This window comes from Euprymna scolopes, chromosome 29 (genome assembly GCF_053919585.1).
Source record: "Euprymna scolopes isolate OS-2025 chromosome 29, ASM5391958v1, whole genome shotgun sequence".
Classification (NCBI taxonomy): Eukaryota; Metazoa; Mollusca; class Cephalopoda; order Sepiida; family Sepiolidae; genus Euprymna; species Euprymna scolopes.
The window spans coordinates 15,061,310-15,089,296 of NC_136510.1; the positions used below are offsets into that span (position 1 = coordinate 15,061,310).

A 27,987-nucleotide genomic window follows, 5' to 3' on the forward strand; every position below is an offset into this window, starting at 1 on the left:
AGTGTCTAGTTTTTTGTAGTTTTTTGTAATGTTTTCTGTGATTAGTTTGTTATATTCTTGCTTATCTATTTTATAAAAGTTTCTGGTTTTATCTGCTTTTACAAAGATTTTATTAGAGTTGTTTATGTTTCTAACGATTTTGTGTAGTTTCCGTTGGAAATTGTTAGGTTGATTGTGGAATTCTAGGTTTTTAATTACGTTTAAAAGGTCATTTTCAAAGTTTATCAAAAGGTCTACTGTTTTCGCATTTTTAAGGGTTTTAAAACCATAGGATTCTTTTTTGTTTACGTTTTCATTTTTAAGGAAGAAATTTGCTCGCCATCGCATTCGGCGTATTAGTTCATCTGTTTTTTGGATTAATTTAATAATATAGCTATGCTTGCTGGGTGTGGGGATGTTTTTTAGCGATGTTTCGAAATTAACTCTTTCCATATCTATTTATTAAAAAAATTAACTCTTTCCATATCTATTTATTAAAAACCTAGAATTCCACAATCAAACGAATTGAAATATTAACGAACAAAACCGATTTAATTTTGACTGAAAACGAAGTTACATTGTCTTGAATTGAAACCGACACTACTGATGTAGTTCTTATCTTCTGTAATGCGTGTATGAATAAATAATCATAACCTCTCTTATTTTAGAATTTTTCTTAATAATTGAACTCTCTGATGAGGCTTTGGTACTTCAGTCTCAATCGGAAAATAACCGAAGACTTCCCAAACAAATGTGTACATTTGGTCACTGTTTACAAATGATTACATTTATTCCTAATAAACTGCTTCTCTCTAATATGACGAACGTTACAAGTATTAAGAAACAGACAAAGCAAAATGCAAAAAAAAAAAAAAAATGGAATAGTTTGTGTGATGTGACTGTTTAAAAGGTAAAGAATACTTGAAACCGATGGACAAAGCCACACAACAAATGCTGTGTTTTGTGCGCTACGAAATAAATTCCGTAAACTTATAGTTAATCATAGACATGAGTGTTGATATGATTATTATATAAAAAAAAAAAAATAACAGTAATCATTTGACCCGGTGTCAAGAAGTATTTACGTAGTAAATGAGCAGAGAATAAAACTCTTTGCTACCTACTCACATTGTGAGTACACGTATTTGAGAGAAGCAGTTTATTAGGAATAAATGTAATCATTTGTAAACGTTTAGGAAGTCTTCGGTTATTTTCCTATTGGGACTGCAGCTTGGTGGCAGAGAACATCAGCAGAGAGCTCAGTTATTAAGAAAAATTCGAAAATAAGGGTGGTTACTGTTATTTATTTATATATGTATTACAGAAGATACGGGAAACATCTGTAGTATCGGTTTCAAATCCAAACAATGTAATCCTCATTTTCAGTTAATATTAAATCGGTTTCGTTTGTGCACAGTACCGTATTCCAGTTCGACTATGACGCCATTTCGTAAAAATCTCGATTATTCTACTATATTTACACCTTTCAAACGCGCTTTTCTCCAGATTATCTGCATAATACTAAATACTTGCTTGGTATGGTTCCTTTTTATTTATTAATTTATTTCTTCAGTATATGTCAGATCTGTTTTTCCTATTGTCACTCTATGTTATCGTATCCCTGCGCCCATCTACTTAGGGTTAATCAAGTTTATATTTTTTTTTTTATAAATTTATTCATATTATTTTATTTTTTGTTTTAGGTATCGTACATTTTTCTGCTCTAAAATATACATGAGTTGGCAAAAATGGTGAGAGTAGGCGGATATTTTTTCAGCATAAAAAAAGCATGACTAAAAACAAACAAGAAAAGTACAAACATTCTTTTTTATTAATCTAAACATTAACAGTAAGTCCGTGGGGGGGTATTATGATGAAAATCTAAAATATACTACTAATTCTGAAAAGCAAAAAAAAACTTTCAAAGTAAAACCCCCGATATTGGAAATACAAAAATAGTTAACCGTTGGCTCTACTTAATATGGTCAGTAATTGGTGATATTTTATTTATTTGTTTATTATTTTTAGCACTTCTACAGTATGCGGACGGCGGCCATCTTTTTTGGTACATTTCACTAAATTGTCGCCAAGTGGTGCTTCACGGTCAAAGAACAAGGGACAATTTTTCTTCAATTCAAAAACTGTTTCGGAAAAAAAAATAATAATCCAATGTTGCTTTAATTCAGAAAATATTTAATTTAAATGATTAATTTGTTCGATATATATATATATATATATATATATATATATATATATATATATATATATATATATATATATATATATATATATATATATATATATAACTACTTCATTTACGCATAAGCCTGACGAATCCTATAGTGGATGAAACGCAGAATATTCAGTGTAGCTTAATCGCCATATATATTTTCTAAATTACTATATATATATATATATATATATATATATATATATATATACACACACACACACACACACACACACACACACACACACATATATATATATATATATATATATATATATATATATAAATCCAATGTTGCTTTCATTACAAAAGTCGGCACTTCTACAGAATCGGGACGAGATTTTGTAGTCGATAAATGGAGTTTTCAGATAAAAAAAAAATAATGGTTTCAACTGATTTTTTTTTTTTTTATCAATTCTAATAAGTTGTAATGGTAGATTCCAAATTATGTAGTCGGAATTACCTGCATATTAATGAATCATTAAATAAAACAACTTTAAATCGTGTTAGTAAGTGAAAAATTGCCGCCATCTTGTTTAAATAAAAACGGAAAAACACCTCCCGTTTGAACTCTCCTGTGTCTTACGGTCGTTTTCACCAAATTCTATTTTATATTTTCTTTGATAAATATTTTTCTACCTCATCGATTTTCGTAAGTTTTGGATATAGTCATCTTAAAAATACGAGGAATACGTAGATACCATTGTTTCCATGTGAAACTCAGTTGTGCCATTTCTGAAATTTTGTCCCAATAGTGTAGAGGCGCCCAAAATTGTCTTATTAAAATTATATTTTCTTACACAAACTTAAATATATTTTTTTTTTACAATTATATATTACATATCTTTATACAATAAATGTGTTGGCTTTTAAATATTTTTTTGTTCGAAAAAAAAAATCTTGCTTGTTACTTATTTGCCGTGTGGTTTTGATTAAGAAGAAATTGTTTTCGCTTCCCCTCCCTAACAATGGCCGCCGTCCGCATACTGCAGAAGTGCCATTTTTTTTTTTTTTTTTTTTTTTTTTTAAATATTCAACTATTTTCAGGATGTTAACGTGTACTCGCTCGAAAACAAAACAAAACAACAAAAAAAAAAAATAGAATTTCACTTGACGGCGTCGGGACTAAGTATAAAACAATTGCAAACAGCGGAATGAGTCTGAAATTCGAGGCTCGTTTTTAATGAAAAGTTAGGCGCGATTCGGTCAATGGTGTATTGCGTCCTTTGTTTTTATCCTTGCGCCCCACCCCCAGAAGTTTAAAATGCCCTGCCCCCGTCCTATTTCTCCTGTCATTATTTTTTGTTTCTCTTCTCCCTACTTAGATAAAATTTTAGGATGCTTATGCATATTGCATCTATGTACTATTTTTGGCCCCCCCCCCCCCCCGGCAAAAGATGGGTGGACCTGCTGACCTGTAATTTCACCCTTGTCCGTTCGTCTGCTATTCCGTTCGTCTGTCCGTACTTTTTTTCAATAACTACGCCTTGGAATTTTTGGAAATTTTGCACAAGCATTAAACATGATATGAGTACAGTAACAACGAATTTTCCGGGAAAACACCGGTTGCTCCCTTAGGGGTGCCTTCCGGGTTAAAATGGCTAAAAATTACACTTTTGTGCTTTAAAAAAAAAAAAAAAAAAAAAAAAAAATTGATGTCTTGGATTTTTATAAAACTTTCTGAAAAGTTGTAACTGACTGATTTCTATATAATTCTGTTTGTATATTCTTTTGCGATAACTCTTGGGTGTGCCTGCCCCACTGCCCCAAGGGCTCTTTTAGGGCTAATAAAAACACGCCATTTTTTTTTTTTTTAACTATTTTACCATATTTGTCCAAAATTTTCCGTGTTTGTCTATTTAGCAGTTTTGCATGGTGCTGAACTCAAATTTAAATATGTTAAGGCCTTGGAGACTTTTGGGCTAAATAGAGGGGGGGTGCAAATGATGGAGTCCATTTCTTTTTTTACATGGTGCAGAACTCAAATTTACATATGTTAAGGCCTAAAACTACACCGTTTGTTCATTTTTTTTTACCAGGATTTGACGTCCCCTGAGGACTGTTGGGGCTAAATGAGAGGAGGAGCAAATGCTGAACTTAATCATTTTTTATGCCGCGTTCACTGTACACTCACGGGGGGGGGGGCAATGCATGTTCACTTGTTTAAATAGTATTTTCAAGTCAAATTCAATTTTTACGATATATTTGTTTGGCACTTCTGCATGACAGTAACATGAGGCGAATGTGTGTATTTTAGTTTAAAAAGCGGGCGATAGATGGCGTGTGTCAGCTGAAAAGGGGTCGATAACTCGTACCTTTCTGAAAGTTCGTGCAATGACAAACCCCTAGAAGGGGGTTTTGAACAAATAAGGGAACTCGATCCCTTGTAACTGTGCAAAAACATTATATTCCTAAAAGGTTTAAATTAAAATCACTCATTGAAAAAACAAAAAACAAAACAATATTAGTAAAAAAGTTTCTGTAAATTTGTATAAATAAATAAAAACTATATTAAAATTATATCTTGCTACATTGACAAACAAAATTTAGAATATTTTTTTTTTGTACAGAAAGATCATATAAAAATATAATTGTAGTTTACACCCACTTTTAGAAAAGGAAAAGTTATCGACACCTGTTCTTTGGCTGACAAGTGACATCTGTCGGTGGTTCTTGAAACTAAAATACACACATTCGCCTCATGTCACTGACATGCAGAAGTGCCATTTGTTTATCAAACTGTTAGTGAAAGTATATAATAATTACACCCACCCCCTCCGATGTTAAGAATGACGTTCTAAATAATAACGTTATTATTTCAGCGCAGTAACATAGATAACCATTTTTTTTTTAGTTTTTTAAGGCGTTTTTAAGTTTGAAACAAGTTGTTAACTTAAAACAACAAAGGGTTAATTTTCTGCTGTGACACCGCCAACCGAGTAGTACTTACTTCGTGGCCTAACTTTTCCCAAACTGAAAATTAAGCTGGAATTTCAGACCCCAGATTGCGCTATTTGCACCATAAAATATACCGTTTTATTTTTAGATAAAAAAATGTTTTTCCAAAAAACAAAAACAAAAACAAAAAGAAACAGCAAAACACGATTTGTATAATTTTTGTAAACATTCGTTGGCATTGAAACATTCGCGGCTGTTCATAAATTTACTGACCGAGAATTCACGAAAAAAATCTTCGGACATTTCCGGCGTTGCGGTCCCCCCCCCCCTCTCACACCGCTACCGATAAAAACAAATAGACACCCACATTCACACACACACACACACACACACACACACACACACACACACGAAAATCTCCGGTTACTTCCGTCATTGCGACGAATAGCGAAGTAAGTCTCCGGCCATTTCCGGTGTCTTGTTTGACAGTAAGCAAAGTAGCGGAAGTGCGCGCCACACCGGAAAGTGACGAACAGTAGCGTAATTTGCCGAGTTATCTAGCCATCAGCAGCAGCAGCAGCCACTAAAGCAGAAGTCTTGATTGTCGTTCAGTTTTTTACACTCCACGCCCAGAAAGAGCGAAAAAAAAAAAGTTGAAAATACCAAGGCTTTTTAATATATTATTTTTATTTTTTTTTTTTACATTTTTTTTTTTAATCTCCCAGTTTAAAATTGTGACAAATTGACTCTAATTCCCAAATGTTATGCCTTTTTGACATGGACAGCCAAGGTATATCGACTGCCGCTGCCGGAAATTCAGACTACTTCAACAAACTTAAGACCGTCTTTGAAGTGTGCGATGAAAAAAACGATGGATATATTACAATTGAACATTTCGAAAATTTAATCCGTGATCATTTTGGAGGTGGAGAAAGCGAGGTAAAATATTAAGTATTTTTTTATCGTATATTTTATTTCATAACCCTGGAGAGAAAAAAAAAAGTACTTCTTGACCGTGCTAAAATAATGTTAATGGGGAGGGGGGCTTTGTTAACTATTCTGTACTTTCACTTCAAAATTTAATAAAATAGATATAGTGAAACTTGAATTTAACTTGAAAATCCTATAAAAAAAAAATGAAGAAATAAAAAATAACACAATTCGTAAACTACAGAAGTACAAAAAATAAAACTTCTTTTGTTTATATAAATTATAAATAATAATCAAAACCGGTATTTATGCATTTGTGTTGTTCTGAAATAATGTTATTTAGAAATCCAGTCTTAATATGGGAGGAGAGCGTGTTTTGTAAGTATTTTTTACTTTCACTAAACAATTTAATAAAAAATAAAAAAAATAGTAAAACTGGAATTTAACTTGAAAATACTATTTTATAAAAATAGCACGGTAACATAAGTGCATATGCACCACAAAAAGTTATTTTCCACCTCTCCAAATTGTTATTTATTAAAAAAAAAAAAAAAAAAAAAAAAAGTACTCGTGCATCTGTTATCACGCTCAAATAACGTTATTTAGAAAGCCATTCGTGACATGAGGGGAGAATGTTTTGCAACTGTTCTCCCTCACCGGTGTTGCTAAGCAGTACCAGAAATGCATAAGCAACACTGTTGCTTATGCATTTCTGGTACCGCACTCGCACTATTTAAAAAAAAATTTTCAGGTTAAATTCAAGTTTCACAATATCTTTTTATTTTTTTAATTGTTAGGTGAAAGCACGGAATAATTACAAAACACCCCCCATGTTAAGAATGGCTTTCAAAATAATGTTATTTCAGCACGGTACAAAAATGCACAAATACTCTTTCTTCACCTAACAATTTAATAAAAAAATATCGTCAAAAATTGAATTAAACTTGAAAATACTATATAAAAAAATAATAGCGCGGTAACATAAGTGCATAAAAACAAAAAAACAAAAACAAAGATACTTGTGCAGCATACGAACTGTTATTCTTTTTATTTATTATATAGTTTGCAAGTTAAATTCAATTTTTACGGTATCTTTTTGTTTTCCCATGTGAAGAACGAGTTTCTAAATGATGTTATTTCCGCACGATCCGTATTTTACATAAGTACTGTCTTTGCAATTTAAATTAAATTTTCAAAATCATTTTGGTAAATTTTTAGTCATGGACTTCAGTTTATTTTGAAAATATAACGTAAAATGTCATCTGTGGTTATTTCATAAAACAATCACGGAAACAAAACATGACGTTTTAGTAGAAGATTTCGAATTTCTATTAATCAAATTAATCACGTTTTTGGCCGATATAACCTCCGACCTTCGAGTGCATTTTGTTTTTAAATTTAATTTTATTTTTACTTTTTCGAACTTGAATCTTGTCTTACTTGTATACGTGCTAATTTATATATACTTTTAGTTAAGGATTGAACTTTCAACTTCCAGAAGACTTGTGGTTGTTCGACGTTTACCGTTTATAGATCGTGCTGAAATAATGTTATATTGTTTATAAACCAATTCTTAATATTGGAAGGGGGGGGCTTTAACTTTTCATGTACTTTCACCTAATAATTTAGTTAACAAAATATATCGTAAATATTAAACTTGAAATTACACGGTTCATAAACTGCAGAAGTGTTTTTTTTACATAGGCATAACCACTTATCAAGGCCCAGTGACCACTCGAGGATAAGGGTTAAGAATGAAAGTACACCGTACACCGATTGTTAACTAAAGATTTTAACTGTTATACCATTTGTACAATTTATTTGGGTTTGTATTACTGTACACATAGATTCGAAAAAAGTTGTCAAAAAACAAATATATAACAAATAAATGTTATCAAAGGCAAGCGAATTACTTTTCTACCAAACTGGATATATTTTTCGTGTTTTTATTCAATGTAACAATGTAACATGTTTATTCAGCTCGAAAAACATAGTGTTTACCGATGTATTGGAAAACTCAAGATGGCGCCTGACTATCTCTTTAACACGGTAAATTTGGAAAAGGTGTTATAAATAAAAAACTAGACAAAATACTGTTAAAAAAAACTCGCTCAATATATGTTACCGTGACATAGGTTGACAATGTCAACTTGACATATATTCGGCAGGTTTTTATATTTTGTCTAGTTTTTTATTTATTACACCTTTTCCCAAACTTGCCGTGTTAAAGAGTCAAACGGCAAACGCCATCTTGAATTTTCCAATACATCGGTAAACACTGTATGTTTTTCAAGCTGAATAAACATATTACATTAAATAAAAACACAAAAATATATCAAGTTAGAAAAGTAACTTCTCTTGCCTTTGATAACATTTTTTATATATTTGTTTTTTTTTGATAACTTTTTCGAATCTGTGTACAGTAATACAAACCCATTTATTTGTTTAAACAATTCTATAAATTTTGAGAGCATCAACCCTAAATACTCTACAATAATAATTGTATAATAGTTATGTAGCATTGTAGCAATGCTATGACGCTCCGAAAATGTATAACTATAAAATAGTTCACATAAATCAATGGTGTAACGTTTAAAATCATTGATGGACATTTATTAGTATAGACAATAGAATGAAAAAAAATTATTGGGTGGATTTCTATCAGTATTTAGTTTAATTTTCAATGTTTGAGCGATTATTGAGACTCGAAAGATGACCGTCTCGGCGTCTCTTATGTCGGGTATTTTTTTCTTAACTGACTCGACATTAGTTGTGCGTTCAACAACAACAAAAAAGATGCTTTAAAATAATTTATGCAATGCATCAAAAACTTATGGCAGGTAGAAGAGTAACTCATCTTGCCTTTGGTAGCAGTTATTTGTTATATATTTGTATCCTGACCATTTTTTTTTTGTTCGTTTTGTCTATATTAATAAATGCTTGCATTTCTAAGTGACAGTCTTCTGCAGAAGTGAAGGTTTAATCCTTACTACAGGCGATAACTAAACATTAGCAATTGACAAACCTGAACGAGACCTCCCCCCCCCCTCTCGCAGAACGGCTTTCGGAATAAACACCCCCAACCTCCTTATGTTTAGAACGGCTTTCGTTATTGCAATTTTTTTTAGTGGATTATTACTGATTGGACACTAATATATAGTGTGTGTGTGAGGGGGGGGGAGTTCTTGTTCAGATTCGCCTTGCATTTCTATCCGATCAGTCATGACAAAGATTCCCAAGTTTGAACGATGCACCCGGAGAAGGTCGGGGGGGGGGGTTGCAGTGATCGACACTTTCTGAATATTTAACGATCAAGATGAAAATAGTCGATTGAGTAATGCAACAGAAAAACTATTAAATATCAAATCCCCATGTCATTAAATAAGTACCCCCCCTTTATTTTTTATTTTTAGACAATTTCAACAACAAATGAAAAAGTGAAAATGTGTGCAGTTTACGGCCACGGGTGTTTTTTTTTTTTTTTAATAGAATTTTGAAGTTAAATTCAACGTTTACGATACATTTTGTTTATTAAATTGTTAAATGAAAGTATAGCATCGTTAACAAAGCCTGTGTTAAGAATGGTTTTCTAAATCTTATTTCAACGCGGCCCATAAAATGCATAAGTACCTACCAAATAAATAAGGCATTTATTTCCGATTTTAAAATCTTTGTTTTTGTTTCACGTTAACAGTATATTTTATTTTTGTAATTCAAATATTCATTTTAATATTTTCGTAGGTTTTATCCGATCTGCAGTTTACGACATAAAATCATACTTAGTCTTTTAAAAATCAAATTATAGTTTTTTAATGTGTATTTTTACAGCAAAAGTCGCCATAAATAAATTGCGAAAAGTTTCCAGTTGTCATAATTTATTTACAATTACCTAGTGTTTTTACTTTGCCTCCCCACGAGGGCAGAGTTAGACACCAAGATCGTCTGGAATTTTTTTTTTTTCATTATTATTTTTGTAATTTTTTTTTGTATTTATGCAGAATACGAACCGTGCATGCTTATTTTTTTTTTTATTATTTTGATAGGATTTTCTAGTTAAATTAAATTTTTACGATATCTCTTGTTTTTTAAATTGTTATATGAAAGTACATAATAGTTACAAAACGCCACCCTCTCACCATGTTAAAAAATATATTTCTAAATAATTATTTCTGCGCGGCCCGTATTTTGTATAAGTACCGTATTTTAAAATATTTTGAAAATTACATTTAATACCGTTTGATTATTAAAATATTAACCCAAATCTTCTAAAATACATTTTTTTTTAATGTCATAAAATTATTGGAATTTCAAAAACGTTTGGAGCTTATGCAGAATTTCAGTACTTATGGAGATTCCCGAATGCGAATTCGTGTATTTTTTATTGATTACTTAGAATGTTTTTTATTTTTATTTTTTTTTTTTGTGGGGGGGGGGGCTGCAAATGGAGGAAAGATGCACATTATTTAAAATAATCGTCTCTACGATTTTTTGTCTGCCAAATTTGGCAAAGTCCAGAATTTGTCGCTGAAATTCGTAAATTTGCGTTAAATTCTTGAAAGGTCTATTCTGTATTTGTTTTTAAAGCAAGAATTTTCAACAGTTTAAATGTTTGACTTCCTAACCAAACGTTATTAATCTTTTAAAACTTTGTTTTCCGTAAATAAGTCTGCGTTTTTTTTTTCTTTTACAAAGACTTTGCATGCAGAAATTCTTGGCGCTCATCATCTAAAAACGGTTTACGATTCTTATCTTTTCTTGGGAATTTTTGGAAATTCTATTAATTCATCCATATATAATGAATAATATATGATCAAGAAAACTAAACACTAACAGAAAGTATATATTATGTAAGCAAATAAAATCGTATCTTTTTTTTTTTTTTTTACAAGGAAGTGACCACTTATCAAGGCTTGGAGGCCACTCGGGGATAAGGGTTATTTTGTGTACGATAATCAATGGGATAATATCGTAGTAATAGTTGGTATTGGAGATTTGATAAAGTGTCTTACTTAAGGGGGGGGGGCGATTAATCAGGAATTTGTTTATGTTGGACTTGAAGATGTCCAAGTTGTAGTCAGGTGGGAAACAGGCAAACGGAAGAGAATTCCACAGGCGTGCACTTGCACTTCTCAGAAAAAAACTATGCTCATGGAATCTACGTTTTGATTTAGGCACAGATAAAGAGTGGGGGAAATTACTGACAGTGGTTTTAGCTAGACGGGTGTTTATCATGAAGGATTGTCGAGGGGGGACCAGAGATTGGGGCTCGAGCGAGCACTTGCCATGGAAATAACGATAAAACAAAGACAGGCTCGCAACGTCTCTTCTTTGGGAGAGAGGTTGCAGGGAAGAGAAGAGAGCAGCAATGCTCAGCAGCATCCCCCACTAAGCCACGAAGTCTATTTTGTACTCTGTCAAGGCAGGATAGGCTGTTTTTTGAAGCTCCGACCCAGATGTGGCAGCAGTACTCCATCTTTGGACGTACTTGACTTTTATAGAGATAGAGAATTGCATCAGTAGTGAGATATCTTCTGGAGCGGTAGAAGGATCCTACCATTTTCCCAGCGGCCCGGGCAACAGACTTTATATACGTGTTACGTAACTTGCACATTATATATCTATAGTTATTAATTCTCAAATATTTAGTGTATCGAGTCCTAATACTTAAGGCGATTCATTAGAATAAGAACGAAAATCGAAAGCCGCAAAATTAAATTTCCATTAAAAAGAAATGTTATTTAGTTGACATGTCGCAATTATTACTGCATTGTTACATAAAACATGTACTCTTACGATTCCTTCATCCGCCATCATTTTTTTTTTTAATGTAATAAGACAAACTGCTGTTACTTGCCCAGTTTATTCTGTTATTTATTTAGGTATAGCTTGCAATTTCTACTACATTATTTCTCGTAATTTTTTAAGATTTCACTAATTTCGACATGACAATTAAGTACCATCAATTTTAATTGAAATTCAATATTTCGATTTTTGTTCTTATTCTGAAGAAGCGTCCTAATATTTTTTTTGTGACAGGTGTCTTTGTTCAGACTTTTTTTTTATTCATTTTTATTTTTTACTAAGTTTGTTTTCAATAATTAAATCAATCTTCTGTAAACACCAATAAATGCATAAAAAGTATTAAATATACATTCATGTATATTTAAACACCAAAAATATAATGAAAAAAAAAAAAAAAAGGATGATATAAAGGCACCCAAGTAAAATAAAAAAAAACAAAAAAAACTGCCTCCCCCTGTAGCAGTATCAGAATTTTTGTAGGAATTTTTGACACCCCTAACACGAAACTGCGAATACAATATAAAAATCTCGTAATTTCTCTGTTAAAAGTGGGTTATTTATTTTCTTTATGGATTATACTTCCAAAATAAACTATTACAGTTGTTTTAAAAGTAATAAAAATATTTTTATTTTTTTTTTAAACAGTAATGAATTTTCCGAACTCAATATTTTTAAATTTTTAAACTCAATATTTTTAAATTTTTAAATTTTAAAAATCTATCAAAATTTTTCTATTGATTCTATTTTTACGATATTTTCAGGGTCAATGTGAAATTTTATGTTCTTTCCAATAAACCGAATATAATATTTTAGACAAACGTTTTTTTTTTTTTATTCACGGTTCCCCCCCCCCAGTGTCTATTACAAAGAAAATACTTAATTTAGTCTCGGATAAGTACATAATTATTTACTCACAAATTGAAGAGAAAAGGTCAATACATAATATATTCAAATTTTAAAAAAAACGGACTTCGTGTTCTTGTAGAATTTTACCTGTAAAGTTTGAAGTTTAAAACCTTTTTTTAAACCACGTTATTTGTTTTTTCTTTTTTCTTTTTTTTTTTTTTAATGGAACCTTGGTCCTTGCTCCTTTAATTGAAAAAAAAATTAGGGCTTGAATTACATTTTTCGAGGAGTTATAAGCTTGGAAAGACAGGGGGTCGAATAATTCACGCCTCCAATTTTGTAAATGTCTAAAAATAATTAATTTCGACTCGGATAAGTACATAATTATTTACTCACAAATTGAAGAGAAAAGGTCAATACATAATATATTCAAATTTAAAAAAAAACGGACATCGTGTTCTCGTCGAATTTTACCTGCAAAGTCCGAAGTTTAAAACCTTTTTAAAAAAAAAACACGTTTTTTTTTTTTTTTTTTTTTTTTTTTAATGAAATCTTGGTCCTTGCTCCTTTAATTGAAAAAAAAAATTAGGGCTTGAATTGCATTTTTCGAGGAGTTATAAGCTTGGAAAGATGGGGTGGAATTATTCGCTATTTTCACAAAAAATTCTGATACTGCTACTCCCCCTGCTCTTCAAAATGAAACCAAAAAAGTTGTTCGGCGACAATAAAACACAAGTGCCTTTCGTTAGATGATCAGTAAATATATCATGAAACATGATATATTTACTTTTCTTTAAGTTTTCATAAATGTCAGATTTTATTCATCTTCAATCGTCATATAATATTAATCATCATTCAACGGACACTGTCATTTATACTTCGAGTGGCTTTTAGCCTTTATACATGCTGACTCCTTAGTTAAAAAAAATAAAAATAAGTAAACAACCATTACATTGTCATGTACAAATATTTGAATCATTCGAGTTAATATTTTTTTCATCGTTTAAACAAAATAATTCTCCAAAATGTCGACATGATTCATTTAAAAATATTTATCGGAAACTAAAAATAATTTTTTCGTTTTCATTACGTAAGTAAACATGAATGGTAAAGCATATTAATGATATAAATAATATAATTATTAATAATATAAATAATATATTATCTCTATTTAAAAAAAAAATGTTCGCTATTTGTTCAATCATCACTACCTGCAGGTGCTTGTTTTCCTTTTAGCCTGACGATTCTCAACGGGGATCTAGAGCCTGATTGTAATTACCATAGTTATTTTTATAACTTATTACCTAACTATACTCCCGTATCTATACTCTCTCTCTCTCAATAAATATATATATATATATATATATATATATATAATATATATATATACATATACATATACATATATATATATATATATATATTTGTATTGATATTCATATAACTTTTTTTTTCTATTTATTTAAGAAAATACAACTTTCTTATATATGGGTCGTGGAATTGCATTCATCTGCAAGAGTCAATTTTTGGTCTACAGACATGAAACTTAATATATAGGGTCCGAACCCATGCAAAACTTTGTATTTGGGTTTTAGCTGGAGAAAATCGGTGCAAAACTGAAAATTAAAAAAAATGAAATTTGCCAGGTGAAGGTCGAAGGACGACATTACGAATATACATGCGTAACATAATAGCTATTGGTTCATGTTTTAATTTTTAGCCTTGCATCAGACATGTCTTCATAGCTCAAGCATTAACGTCAAAGAAAAAAGTAAATCGTTAGCTAAACGTTTTTGTTTCGATTCTCGGTGGTGGCGCACGCGCACGACTCGTGCGCCGCACCGCACGAGTAACTTTTTTTTTTTTTTTTTTTTTTTAAACTTTTTAAATTATTACCGTATATTGGATCCAATATAATTAATATAATAAAAACAAGAAATCTGTATTACTCAAAATTTTTACGACCAGGCAATGCCGGGCGGCCTGCTCTCTATAATCTGTAATACTTTGCTGAATGCTTGCTGCTGTGCTGCTAGTGCTGCGCTACTCTCAAAACAACTTATTTTTACGGTAACCATGTTTTAATAAATATAAACTCTTACGTTACTTTCATTGTACTTGTTCACATAAAACACGGAAAGAAATCCAGATCAGAAAAAATTATCTTTATCTTTATAAACAACTAGCTGGACGCCTGGTCGTACTACGCTTAAACATGATATTTTAATTCATACATGTTGCCTGTGTATTATCAATCCTCTATTAATTATTATATATTGCGAGGAATAATCTGCCCGGGAGACTAATTCGCCAAAAAAAAAAAAAAATAAATAAATAAAATAAATAAATGAATAGGAATGATTGATAGCGTTCATCAAATTCCGTCTGTGTTTGTTTACAATATCACGTCAGCTGATATTTGGGCTTGACGATCTTAAAACTAGGTGTTCTGTGTTCTTATGGATAAAAATAATTTTTACAGGCGAATATTTTACGTTACACCGACCAAGGTTACACGGTGTAATGTAAAATATTTCTCTGTAAAATTATTTTTAATCTATAAGAGAAGACTATTTTTAAGATCGGATATTTTTCGATACTTATCGGATAAATCTCTTTACAAAACGTCTAAGAACACTGCCAGAAATATAAATTACCTTTGTGTGAATTTTGCAAAAGATAGATTTAGCCGTTTTGGAACCTATGAGAAAAGAACTCACACACTGTGACTTTTATATAATAGTAGAGATTCAATAAAAAGGCTAGCTAACGAAGAACGATAACTATAGTTTATAATTTTCTGGTTAAAAGGGCAAGGTTATGAACTGGAGTTGTTCTTTCTTAGCTTAACCTTTTAATGGAATTAATTACAACGAATGATGACTGTTTCTTTCGGCCTATTTTTTTTATTTCAGCTTAATACAATGAAATTTATAACTTGCTTTTAACGTTATTTGGAGAAAACCCGGGGAAGGAACTTAGTTTAAGTCTGGAAGTAATATTTAAAACAAATTTCTAACTCTCGGTGACTGTAATTTATCCTTTTTAACAGTAACTTTCATTTCTGCTATTGTTATATTTTTTGTGCATTTTCGTTGAATCTGATTGTAGTCACGTGTAGGTCCCTAAAAAAAGGGGGGGGGTCGTTAGCACTAAATGTTCGATTGAAGAAAGTCACTGGTAGAAATTTGGAGAGATGTATTTTGCGTTATTTTCTAAAAAGTATTGTTCATCGTGCTTGTTTTTGGTCTCGTGGATTTCTGTTTATCGATCAATTTATTAAGAGAAAACTGCGTATATCCACAGCTGTTGCCCCCTCTGACAGACGAACGCGTGTACTTGCAGGAAGAAACATTTTTGTTGAATGAATCATCAATTGAAACGTGCGACTGAGACACTTCAATTTTGGTTGTATTTCATTCTATCATTTTTAATTCATTAAAAAGAGTAAATAACTCTGCTAATTAATCATATAAAGGATATAAGCATATAAAAAATGACAGTCCATACATAAATATATCAACTTTATTTACGATTTGAGAAAAACAAAAAAATAAAGCATTCAAATGTCTAGACAAAATGTTTCGTCTGCACATTATATATTAATAGGACAGCGTATGTTATTTATTTTGTGTGTCCCGCTTACATCCGAGTGACTGTCGTTTAATTGTTATAAACGTCTATTTCTTGTAATAAATAATTTTAACAAGAATTCTTAAGTTTTGATTTCGGTTTCAATTATAGCTAAAGGAAATACATATATATATTTTTTTTATATATAAGTTTCGGTTTTGATTCAAGCTGATGCACCCAAGTCATGGATATATTTTTTTATTTTTGAAATAGCAACTTTATAATATAAAATTCGATAGAACATTAATTCTATAATAATATATAAGAAATTTGCAAGAATTAAAATATATTTAAGCATACTTTTAGGACTGGGCTATGCTGGGCGTCCCTGCTAAGTTAAATACTTTTGCAGTTTTAACAAGAGATACAATAATATCAGGGAGTCTCTATTTACGCTAAACATCCACAGAATGCCAACGTGTGGAATTTCCACAGGTCCCGCTAATGTGGATGAATTCACTATATTTAGTAGTTCATAATTATGTTTTATGCTTGTCGAGATGTTTGTAGGGAAGTGTCAAAGGCTGGATTGAGTTTGTTACAGGTAGTCTATGTAGCAATTGATAATGCTCTGCTATGACTGACATAGGTTTGTGTGGCAAGTTGAATCTCTCTGCTGGATGTGCTTGAATTCTTGCTTATGTAACCAATGGTAGCAGGTGTTTTCAACTCCAGGGTCACCCTTACCCTTTCTGATTGGTTGAAGTCTAGCATTGCTTTAAACGGTTCAAATCACTTAGCAATTTTCCACCTTCATGTAAAAAACAAAAGAAGCACAGCGATATTTACTGTACGTACAAGAGAAATTCAATCGTGATTTTGAAGCCTTTCGAAGTATTGATTTCAAAGTGATTTTTGTCTTTCTAGAATTACAGTTTATAGATCAGTCAAGTATTATGGTTCATTTGTGCATCTGAATCCAAGATAAACAAATATTTCTTGGTGGTACAACTATTCTAGAAAAGAACCAAAGTTTTAAGTTAACTCTATAAATTTTAAGAATAATCTATTTTTCTTGATTAGAAATTGGAATGTTTAAATTATTTTTAGCGTATCAAAATCCATTAATAAATCTTTCATAAAATACAGGTTGTTGTATTGAGTCGTTTGCTTTTCATTTGTGTCTTAGAAGTATTATGGATCAGGTTTTAAAATTGAGTGATAAGAAGTCAGATAAGCTATAGATGAAATGCAGTTGGGTTTTGTATTAGACAAATACAAGAGAATCTATATTTGGCTTTTTTTAATCTCGAAAAAGTGTCTGACAATGCCAAGAAAAGTTGTTTGGTGGGCTTTATGTAAACTAACGGCAAACAAGTGGTTGTTCAAGCAATGCACAGGGTGTTTAGTTCTCTCCCACTGCAAAAACTTAGACACTAGGATCAGAAAGTGGGATTGAGAAGTCAGCACCCCAGAGAAGAGGCACTCTGACCTGCAAAAAGTGCTTGGGCAGCCTCGTCAGCCTTCTCAGGTAAGGGCGCCTCAGGCGATTGGCAATAAATTAATCAGAGAGAAGGCAAAGCCTGGGAGGGTGGACTTTTTAGAACTGCACAGAACTAAACTCCCACTGTAAAATCAGCAGGGATCAGATCATTACAGGAATGGTCTAATCTCTGTTGATTTTAGTGGATTAAGGATAAGAATCTTAGCTGGATGCTCAGTCATGTTAGAATGAATTTATTGACAGATTTAATGTTAAAGTATGAGTACATCAGTGTTCTGTATTAAGTCTGTTGCTTCTTGTGTCTTAAGGAGCATTTATCCAGGAGTTTCATTATGAGTTATTCAGAAGAGATGTTTTCTGCTGATGCTTTAATACTTGCCTGTGAAACAATGGATGATTTATTTGTTAAAGACTTGCAGGAATGTTATGGAAAGTAAAGGTCTGTGAGCGAATGTTCAAAGTAATAAATTGTTGTAATATTGGGAAATTTTCGAAAAAAAGAAGAAAGTTCCCCTACTCGGTTTGTGGAAAGGGAGTTTGATGCAATTAAATTTTTTGTGGTACCTGTAAGTGTAGCAGAATTCTTTGTAAGTTGAAAGAAAATAATCAATTTGTGTGCAAGAGGAAGACAGTGAAGATGAATGCGAATTCCGATGTAGGGAAAGTATATCGGAATGAGTTTTTTTTTTTTTTTTTTTTTTTTTTTTAAGAAGTTTTGTTATCTTGGTGATACAATTAGAACGCAGGGTGGAGCAATAATTAGGGATGGATAAAGTAAGTTCTGTCATTACTAACCAGCAGAGCATTACCACTGTTGACCAAGGGAAAAGTCTATCGGATATGTGTACGTAGTGTGATAATGTATGGAAGTGAAATGTGGCCACTGAGGGTTAAGGACCTGTGTTGCATGGAAAGGAAATAATGAGAATGATATGATGTGTGTGTAATGTTAAAGATAGGCTAAGTTCTAATAACCTCAGAGAAGGATTAAAGCTGGACAGTATATATAGAGATGTTTGCAGAAGAGCAAATTTAGAGAATGTGGCCATGTTCCTATTTACAATGCCTCATCACGGGACAGTTAGACACCAGGGTCGTTTTTTAACGTATTGGATTATTAAATATAGAACAGTTGAGTTAGCATGTTCAGTTCACAGGGGAAAATCAAAGAAAACATGGGAAAAGTGAGAAAAACGGATCTGAGGGATAAATAAAGACCTGGTCAAAGTTAGTTTAGTTTGGAAGTCAATTTCTTTAAGCCGTCCAATGCATGCCAGAATGTCAAATGAAAATTAAATTGATAATTTGTTCTCACAAAACGATTTTTTTATTTTAATTTCATTTTATGCTTACAAGTCCATAGAGGATGATTATATAGAACACTCATGACTGTCCATATTGTCCCCAGATAAAATAAAATAAATCATAGTATGAAAATATTAGAAAATCAATTATGAAATATTTTATTAAATGATTATAGTCATTCTTTAGTATTTCTTCTTTTTTTTTTTTTTTTTCGTGTATTGCACCTTTTTACAAGGAAGACCCCACCCTTTTTTTTTTAGTCCCTCCCTCCATTTTCTGGTGGTATTAACCCAGAGAGGTCAGCCCTACGTTGAGAGAAAAAAAGGATATGTCGGTATTAGTGACGGTTATTGTAATTATGAAGACGTATGTGTAGGAGTTAAGTCGCATTTTGAAAACATTTTGTAAGCTTAATTTGAAAACAGACAACGAAAAGTGCCAGAAAAAATAAATAAAACATTTGAATCATTTAATAAAATATTTAATAACATTTTTTTTGTTTTTTTGATATTTTCGAATTAATCTTACGAAATATTTTTAACGATGTGATCAAACTCCTACTTAAATAAAAGTATAATTTTTAGGTGTGGGTACAGTTTGCTGGGGAGGGAGATAAAAATAATACGATGTAATCTAAAACTACCCACCCCACTTTTACCAAGAAATGGTTAAGGAAGCATCACAAACTGGTTAAGTTATATGATGATAATAATAATAATAAAAAGAGCTTGTTTTGCTGAAAACTGGTCTACGATAATCAACTTTTAACTAGTGATAATAGGAAGTGAAGAGAAATGACCCATATTTTGTGTGAAAAATAAAAATGAAAAATAACAAATTGACCTTAAAGTGGGAAAGTGTCACTTCTTGACGATTTAATTGTTGTTAAACTATTTTTTGATATTGGCTAATTGGTCCATAAGACTTTATTTAATATTTGACCACATACTGGATAGGCCTTTCAATATGTAACTATTTTTGTCGTTCTATTATTGTCGAATTTTAAGAAGCGTACGGGGATATTTCTCATCAAAATGATGCAGTTTGAACTGCATGTATGTACTTGTATATCTATAAAAGTGTGTATGTGTGTAAGGACACTTCTTAACCTATAGATTCAACAAATTTTTGATCTACAGACTTGAAGTTTGGTATATAGGGTATTCAGACATGTGGAAAACTTTTTAATCTGTTTTCATCCCGAGAAAAAGACTGCTAAGAGGTCAAAATTGAAAAATTGACACGTGGGGCAGGTCATCGGATTTTTTTATGTTAACTATTTCACGAATGCGCATGCGTGAATGGTTCATTGATTTCGTCTTTAGGTTTTGGTTTCGATTTCAGCTCAAGTATTTGATTATTTTATTTTTTTTTACTTACAAAAGTGAACTTTTTAGGAAAAAAAAAATACTTACATGCACATGTCTCAGTTTCTATATGAATTAAAGTATAATATTTATGCGAGTTTTACAATCGGGTAACGCTGGACGGCATGCTAGTATATAATAAATTTTGAATAAAAGAAACCAGTTTCTGACAAAAATGGAATGAGTGGATAAGCGTTAACAAATCATATAAAAGGGAAAGGTAGTTTGCTTCAAGCATTGCTGGTAAATGTTATACAACATTATTTGTTTTTTTTTTTTTGAAATAGAAATGATTGGGGTTTTTTTTTGTTTTTTTTTTACATAGACATCACCACTTATCGAGGCCACTCGAGGATAAGGGTTAAAGAGTGTACAGTAGAAATTGGACAATATAGTAATCGTTAGTAATGGAAATTCGATAAATTTGTTAAAAGTGGAACGGCTCATCAAGAACTTGTTTACGTTAGACTTGAAGACAACCATATTATAGACAGATGGAAAGCAGGAAAACGGAAGACAATTCCACAGGCGTGCAGTTCTAAGAAGCTTTGTTCATGAAATCTATGTTTAAGTTTAGGCATAGATAAAGAGTGGGGGAAATTATTGATAGTGTTTTCAGCTAGACGAGTGTTTCTTGTGAAAGTTTGGTGAGGGGAGACCATAGATTGAAGCTCAGTTGAACACTTTCCATGACAATAACGATACAACAGAAACAAAGATGATATTCTCGAAATATTAGTTATCTCAAACAGTAAGTTCATGTATACTGGTTTGTATTTGTGATTGTTTTGGAAAATAAATGGACATACGAAGATAAAAAAATAAGAGGCCTCAAGATCTTTCATTTGTCCCTTTTTGTTCATACGTCACATCATTTCAACACCCGGCCTTCTGCATTGGTAAGGCCTTCTTATATGCTTACATATTTGAATGTCTTGAAAGGTTTTCAGCCTTTCAACAACAGATGTTTAAAAAAAAAAATGTAAAAATGTACTCACACTTTAAGTGTTATCAACGTTTTCTAGGCAATAATGATCATCAATTTGAACATTTTGTGAACATAATTCTTCAATTACATTTGTTTCTGTGTTCAAAACTATTCCATTTTACTTTATGTTCATAAAGAGTTTTATCGTCATTTGAAGTGTGAGTACATTTTTGAAACGCTCTGCATATTAGAAAAAAAACTTTTAATCCCAATTTCATTGGAAAATTCCTTTTTTTGCTTCCAAAAATTCATCTTTATACTAGTGATGTGATGATTCCAATATTTTTCCCCGATTCCAATTGTTTATAAATCTCTAAATATTTTATTATAAAGTCATTTTCCCCGATTTCTGTAAAAAAAAAAAAACGGGTAATAAACAGATACTTTCCTTGGGGAAGATCTATAGATTTTAGCTTGACTGGTAAGTTAAAATCAGTAAATATTTATTTTATCAGCAAAAAAAGATTTTGCTTTAAACAAAATCAAATAAAAAAAGACAAAAGAATCGTTTTTGCATCGGAAAATGGGCATCAATTTTGTCAATTCCGATACCCCCAAATTTGCTGATTTTCCGATTCCCAATTCAGATTCAGATTAATCGTCCCAACACTACTTAATACTAACATTATTTTAGAGCTCATCAATTGTTTACCATGAAAAACTATTTTTTGGATTTAAAAAGAAAACAGTACATTAAATCATAGCTCTTCAGCATCACTTCCCTTAAAAATAAAGTTCTGGATATTGGATCTAGTCTTATTTTGACTCAGATTAATTTTGTGAACCTGTTCATGTTATTTAAAAAAAACAAAACAAAAAAAAAACGCCTCTTCACATACACTTATTGAATCAAAACAAAAAGAAAAACAGATAAGCGATTGATAAATGATGATTCAATGTTTTTGCAGAGGGAGGACTGCTTTTTATATTTGTTCACTTTATCAGTTTTATGTTATTGATAAAAACATTGATATTTGATCTGTTTTTTTAAATATCGGTAAGTATTTTTTTTTTATAAAAAGGTTCAAAGGTTAATTAAACAAAAATAGCATTTCTACTTTGTATGCCATAACACTTGAGTTTAACAATCGCAGTATGATTTTCTAATTATTAGCTGGTCATCATAATTTATACAGTCATAGCATGCACAAGCGTTGTATATACAGTAGTTTTTTTTTCTGCAAAACTTAAATGTTTCATCAACAATAAACCTAACAACTTGTGGATCCCACATTGTATTATAATACCTTATGAATAGTCGGATGCAGAGTTATCTCCTCTTTCTTGTGAGGACAAATTTAGATACAAAATCCATTTTTGATGTGGAATAATTGTTTAAGGTTAGTTTAGTCAACATAAATTTATATTCGTTCATAGTCGGAGATAGTAGCTGTTACATATACAAATTTATTTTTTATCGTTTACTTTGTTTTTCGATTTTTGAGATGAGGATTGCTAGTTTGCATTTGGATTACTATTCTCATCTTGTGTATTATGTTTAAGCCGATGTAACTTCAAATTTTCTTCCGGTGCATCTTTTCAAATTTGAGGATTTTTGCTGAACTCCAGAACTGTACAGAATTTTGAACTGAACCTGTATTTAATCCAATAGTAGTTTGTTCCCATTCTGTCAGCCATCACTGGGTGGAAGTATTAATTTTATGTTACTTTTAGTTACTAGCGCCTTTAATAAGGATCGAACCTTCAGCCTCCAGAAGACTGTCACTTAAAATTGATTAACAAACACTATTGATTTAATTTGAAAATTCATAAACTGTAATGATCATCATCTCATTTGATTTATTATCCTTGTTGGATGCTGGTATGTATCAGATATCTTTTAGAAATTAAAACTAACCTATTCCTCTTACTCAATTTCACTCCTGTTTTTTTCTTGGTCTTCACCAGTGAACTGAATCTATTACCTCAACTGTTCTGCATCTTGGAATGTTTGGAAAGTTCATTGGACGGAATAACTCTAGCTCTTTCTTCACGAGATGTCTTCGTTGATTCAGTCACTTTCTTTGTCATCCAGATGATTTCATCCACAAAGCCATCAATCCAGTCCCTCTCCAGGATTGAAAAAAATTATGTGGAGACCAGCTGAAAATGTGGCTCATGACACTTAAAAAGTATGCAGAGCTGATTGTGGTTCCTCACCTTTATGGAGTTTGCCATCGGAACTGAGATTGGTTAATGTTCATATTTGCTTCTGTGGTGGACCATCACGCCTAGTCAGCATTCGTTTGCGATTAAGTAAATTTTCTGGATGGAGGTGGCTCAATTGCTCCGGGGTGAATACCAAAACAAGTACATGTTCTGCATCTAACCCATGAACTCTTCTGCTCTGTTCTTTCAATGTGACCGTAGCATTTGAAGTCAACTCTTTTGCACCCATCTCTATACATTATTCAAATTTCCTCCGAGGTCATCTGATTTAAGCTTGTCTTTTCAACTTGCATTTCATATCCATCATATCATTCTCATATCATGCAGCGCATGTCCTCAACCGTCACTGGCCATGTTTCATTTCAATTCAAAACTTACTCCATCCAGTCTTAACTCTTGCAATCACAATAACATCTGCTCCTCCGTTCTCCAATGGTGCAACCAAAATTTCTGAACAACCTCTATAGTTTTTTTTAATGACTTCTCTATTAAGACATTCTTCTTGCATAGCCCAAAATAAGTCTATTTACTTCTCTATTATCCTTATGGGCAATATATAAGTAAAGTGACCGATTATTTTGCTATCTAATTTACATATGTGTTCACGGTATGTATCCACATACTTTAAATTAGATAGAAAGTCACCTTTTCTCTATATTCTTGCAAAGATGTAAAGAAATATTAGTGAAATAATATAGTGAGAGGAAGCACGGAAAAATGCAAAGATAACTAAGGGAGATAATTTAAAGGTTTAGATGATAAATTATGACTGATTAAAATTAAAGTGGAATTTAATAATTTTTTTTATTTTTCTACACAACTCTTTCCAAAGTAAGGTATATTTTAATGTTTTTGTTATTAAAGTATGTAGAAAAACACCTTAGGAAACAAATGTTGATTAACTCGCATTTATATTATTTATTATACTAATTTTTTAAATTTTATTTAGACATTTACCAAAAATTTATTTTATTTGTGAGATATATATATATATATATATATATATATATATATGAAAAAGCAGTTCTTCAGGGCAATGGTAGAGTTTGTCCTTGTTTATGGGGCTACAGCCTGGACACTGACCAAAAGATTGGAAAGAAAACTAGATGGCACATACACCCATATAATACGAACAGTATTAAATATCTTGGCAAAATCATCCCACGAAGCAGAAACTTTATGGCAACCTACCTACCATATCTAATACTATCAGGGAGAGACGCCTATGATTTGCTGGTCACTGAGGACAAGCATGAATTGGTGAGTGATGTATTGCTATAGACTCCACGACGGACGCGCAAGCAAAGGACGACCTAGATCCACATACATCGCAGCAAATAGCACACGATGCCAACTGTGAACCTGAAGATCTGAGGCAGCTGATGAAAGACAGGAAACTCTGGAGAGGAAGAGTCATATTGGTCCGGGCAAAGAGCCTGTCATGATGATGAATCTATATATTGATCAATTGTCACTACCTACACATCATAACTATTGTGATAAGATTTCGACATGCACAGCTATAATGAAAATAATAATATGGGTGAAATATTAAGTAAACTAATCTCTCAAGCCTTGGTTGTGCACATGATCTAGAAATAGGAAACTCTGAAATAACCTCTTTGACTTCATAAGTCTGTCACGTGGCACATATCGTGCACCTGTACAGTCATAACCAGCATTGTGGAGTGAGTAGGTGTAAAATCTAATTCTGACTCCTTATTTCAAAGTTTTTCAGTATTAAAGAATAAGTAAGATTAAAAAATCTGATTCTTAGCATTCATCGGAATCAGACTTCTTGTCAAATTTCAAACTCCGCAACCTTGGTCATAAGAAGCCTGATGGACAGTGGGTCCTGTTTTCCAAAATACACACTCCACTTCCAACAAGTTCAGCTGTGAGATTTGTGCAATAATTTGGACTATTATCTCTATGATCTCGAGATTACCACGAAAAAAGGATTAAACAAAAACTATTATAAAAGCTAAGTAAGGAACAGTAACTTAAAAAATTTTTTTTCTTTTTACTAGGGAGTCACCCAAATAACACGCGAGGATAAAGGTTGTTAAAGAGACGACAGCATAGTGATTGTTAATGGTGGGAATTGGATTGAATTTGATTATTTTAAGAGGTGCCTCAACAAGAATTTGTTTACATTGGAGTTAAAAATGACCACGTAGTCAGCTGGAAAGCAGGTTAGCTAGACAGTTCCACTTGCGGACAGTTTGAGGAAAAAAATTTTGTCAATGGAATTTTCGTTTAGATTTAGGCACATATAGTGTGGGAGTGGGAGGAAATTGTTGATTGGGATCGTAGTTATTGTTTTATCTTTAATCTCTCATCCGGTATAGATGAATACTTGATTAGTATATGTTTTTATTTTAAGAAATGTCAACGATTTTGTTGTAAGTCTGTCAGCTGTTATTTGTTCTGTAGATTGTATGTACTCCTGCTACCATCGTTGATGTTATTTTTTAATCCTTATGTGTTTATACAATTGCATGATTGACATGTGCGTGTTTGTGTGTAATTAGTCTCCACACCAGTTGATCTATTTTTGATTTCTGCCTGTTGGAGTTAAAATTAATAAGTCACCTTCTTGGCTTATTGCAAATGCCTGTCAACCTAACAACCTAACTTTAATTATTGATTTCTCTATTAACGTGCATGTGTGAGGGGGGTGAGGGTGAACAAACTCCTCATGACCAGTTTAATTTCCTTTCTTCAGTTATCCCCCTTTTCTATGTCCAGATAGTGTACATCATCTCTCTCTCTCTCTCACTGGATTTTGATATATTAAATTAAATCTATTTACATGATTGCAATCACAAGAGGTAGATTTAGAATAACTGTTTCGTCATCTACGACTCTTCAGTATGACTAGTCATTGGCACGATAAAATGACTTGCGTTTGATTAATTGTATACATTTGACAAAATAAGTTCATATGCTGTAAAACGAACTAAAGTATTTTACAATTTTATGAATGAGTATTTTTTTTATCAAGCAACATTAAATCTGGTCAATACTAAAATGGGTGACCATTTGGATACTCCAGATGCTGTATGAGCTCTCTGCTTATCTCGGCATTGTTTCCAGTTGTCATGCATTTCTCCCTGCCACTGGACTCAAGCAGTGCCAATTCAGGATAGGTGTGGTTGGAGATTGCGCTACCCTTGCTTCATAATTACATGTGCAGCTCCCTTTACAGGGGGTATCCCTTGTCTCTTAAGATTGAACGGAGGCATCATGATCATCATGTTTTATCATTGAAATTGCTGGCAAGGTTAAAAATAAGAAATAACTCCACAAACATTGGTTGAGTTTGCTCAATTTGATTGTAAAGTCTATGTTGTAAGAAAAGGTAAAACACTGCAATGATTTGGCAAGTAAGCTATTTGTTGGCATTTGTTGGAAGGGATGCAGGTGTGAGGGAGGGTGTAATAAATGCAAATATAATTCATGGATCTATTAACTTCATCTTGTCAGATGATGCTGTTTCTATTTACCTTTCCATAAGGTCAAGCTAAATGTAAAGTGTGGCCATTACTGAATGTAAAAATGATGTTTGCGAACCTGTGGCATTCAGTAATGACCACTCAGAGCTGGGAGGAGCTTTTTATCTTTTTGATTTCAGTATAAATTCGTGAAACTTCTGCTATTACTAACCAGCAGAGCATTATCACTGTATATGCAGTGTGAAGTGGAACTTACCTAGTTATGGCTGAGGACATGTGTTGCATGGAGAAAAATGATACAATGTGTGTAATGTGAATCTTGAAGACGGATTTAGATCTAATCTTAGAGGAAGATTAAATCTGAACAGTTCAAAATTGGAGACTTCATTGGTTTGGTCACATTGAAAGCACAGATAAAAGTGCTTGGATTAGATGTAGAACAGTTGAGGTAGCAGTGTCAGTTGGCAGGGGAAAGCTAAACCAAACATTGGGGGAATCGATAAGGATGGGTTTGAAAGTGCTATAAATAAAAACCTGGTTAGAAATGGGTTGGTTTGGAAATCAATTTCTAAAAGCCATCTAACACATTTTGTAAAACGGATGTTAAACCGAATATAAGGATAGTGAATCACCTTCAAAAGGATGACGTATTGTCTTCTAGGCTAACCTAACATTGAAACTTATATTGATGACATCATCTATGAAATCGTAATATAGCATCCTAAAGAACCGTGTTCGACAGGCTCTATCTAGGAGTGATGTGGAAAGGCCAAAGTCACATTCTTCGGGCATACAATCTATCCGTAGCAGCCAAAATCCAACACCTGCCAGCATGTAAAACAGACGTTAAACCAAATAAACTGAAAGCCAAATATAAATTCTATTGTGTCTGCATTTTAATACAAAAATTATAGCTGATCTTTGAGCAGAAGTTAAAG

The 27,987-nt window shown here is 32.0% G+C and overlaps 1 protein-coding gene across 9 annotated transcripts in view; it reads left to right on the plus strand.

Moving 5' to 3' along the window:
- The first annotated feature begins 5,647 nt into the window (after window positions 1-5,647).
- Window positions 5,648-27,987, plus strand: part of LOC145252501 (rab11 family-interacting protein 4A-like) — a 302,623-nt gene continuing 280,283 nt past the window's right edge. For 8 of the 9 annotated variants that reach the window (XM_080111997.1, XM_080112001.1, XM_080111999.1 and 5 more), the window contains exon 1: window positions 5,671-6,046. In XM_080111997.1, coding sequence (XP_079968123.1) covers window positions 5,867-6,046 — 180 coding nt within the window. In that variant the 5' untranslated portion in view covers window positions 5,671-5,866. Of the gene's footprint in view, window positions 6,047-27,987 lie in introns of all 9 variants that reach the window. The other variant, XM_080111998.1, reaches the window with a different exon arrangement.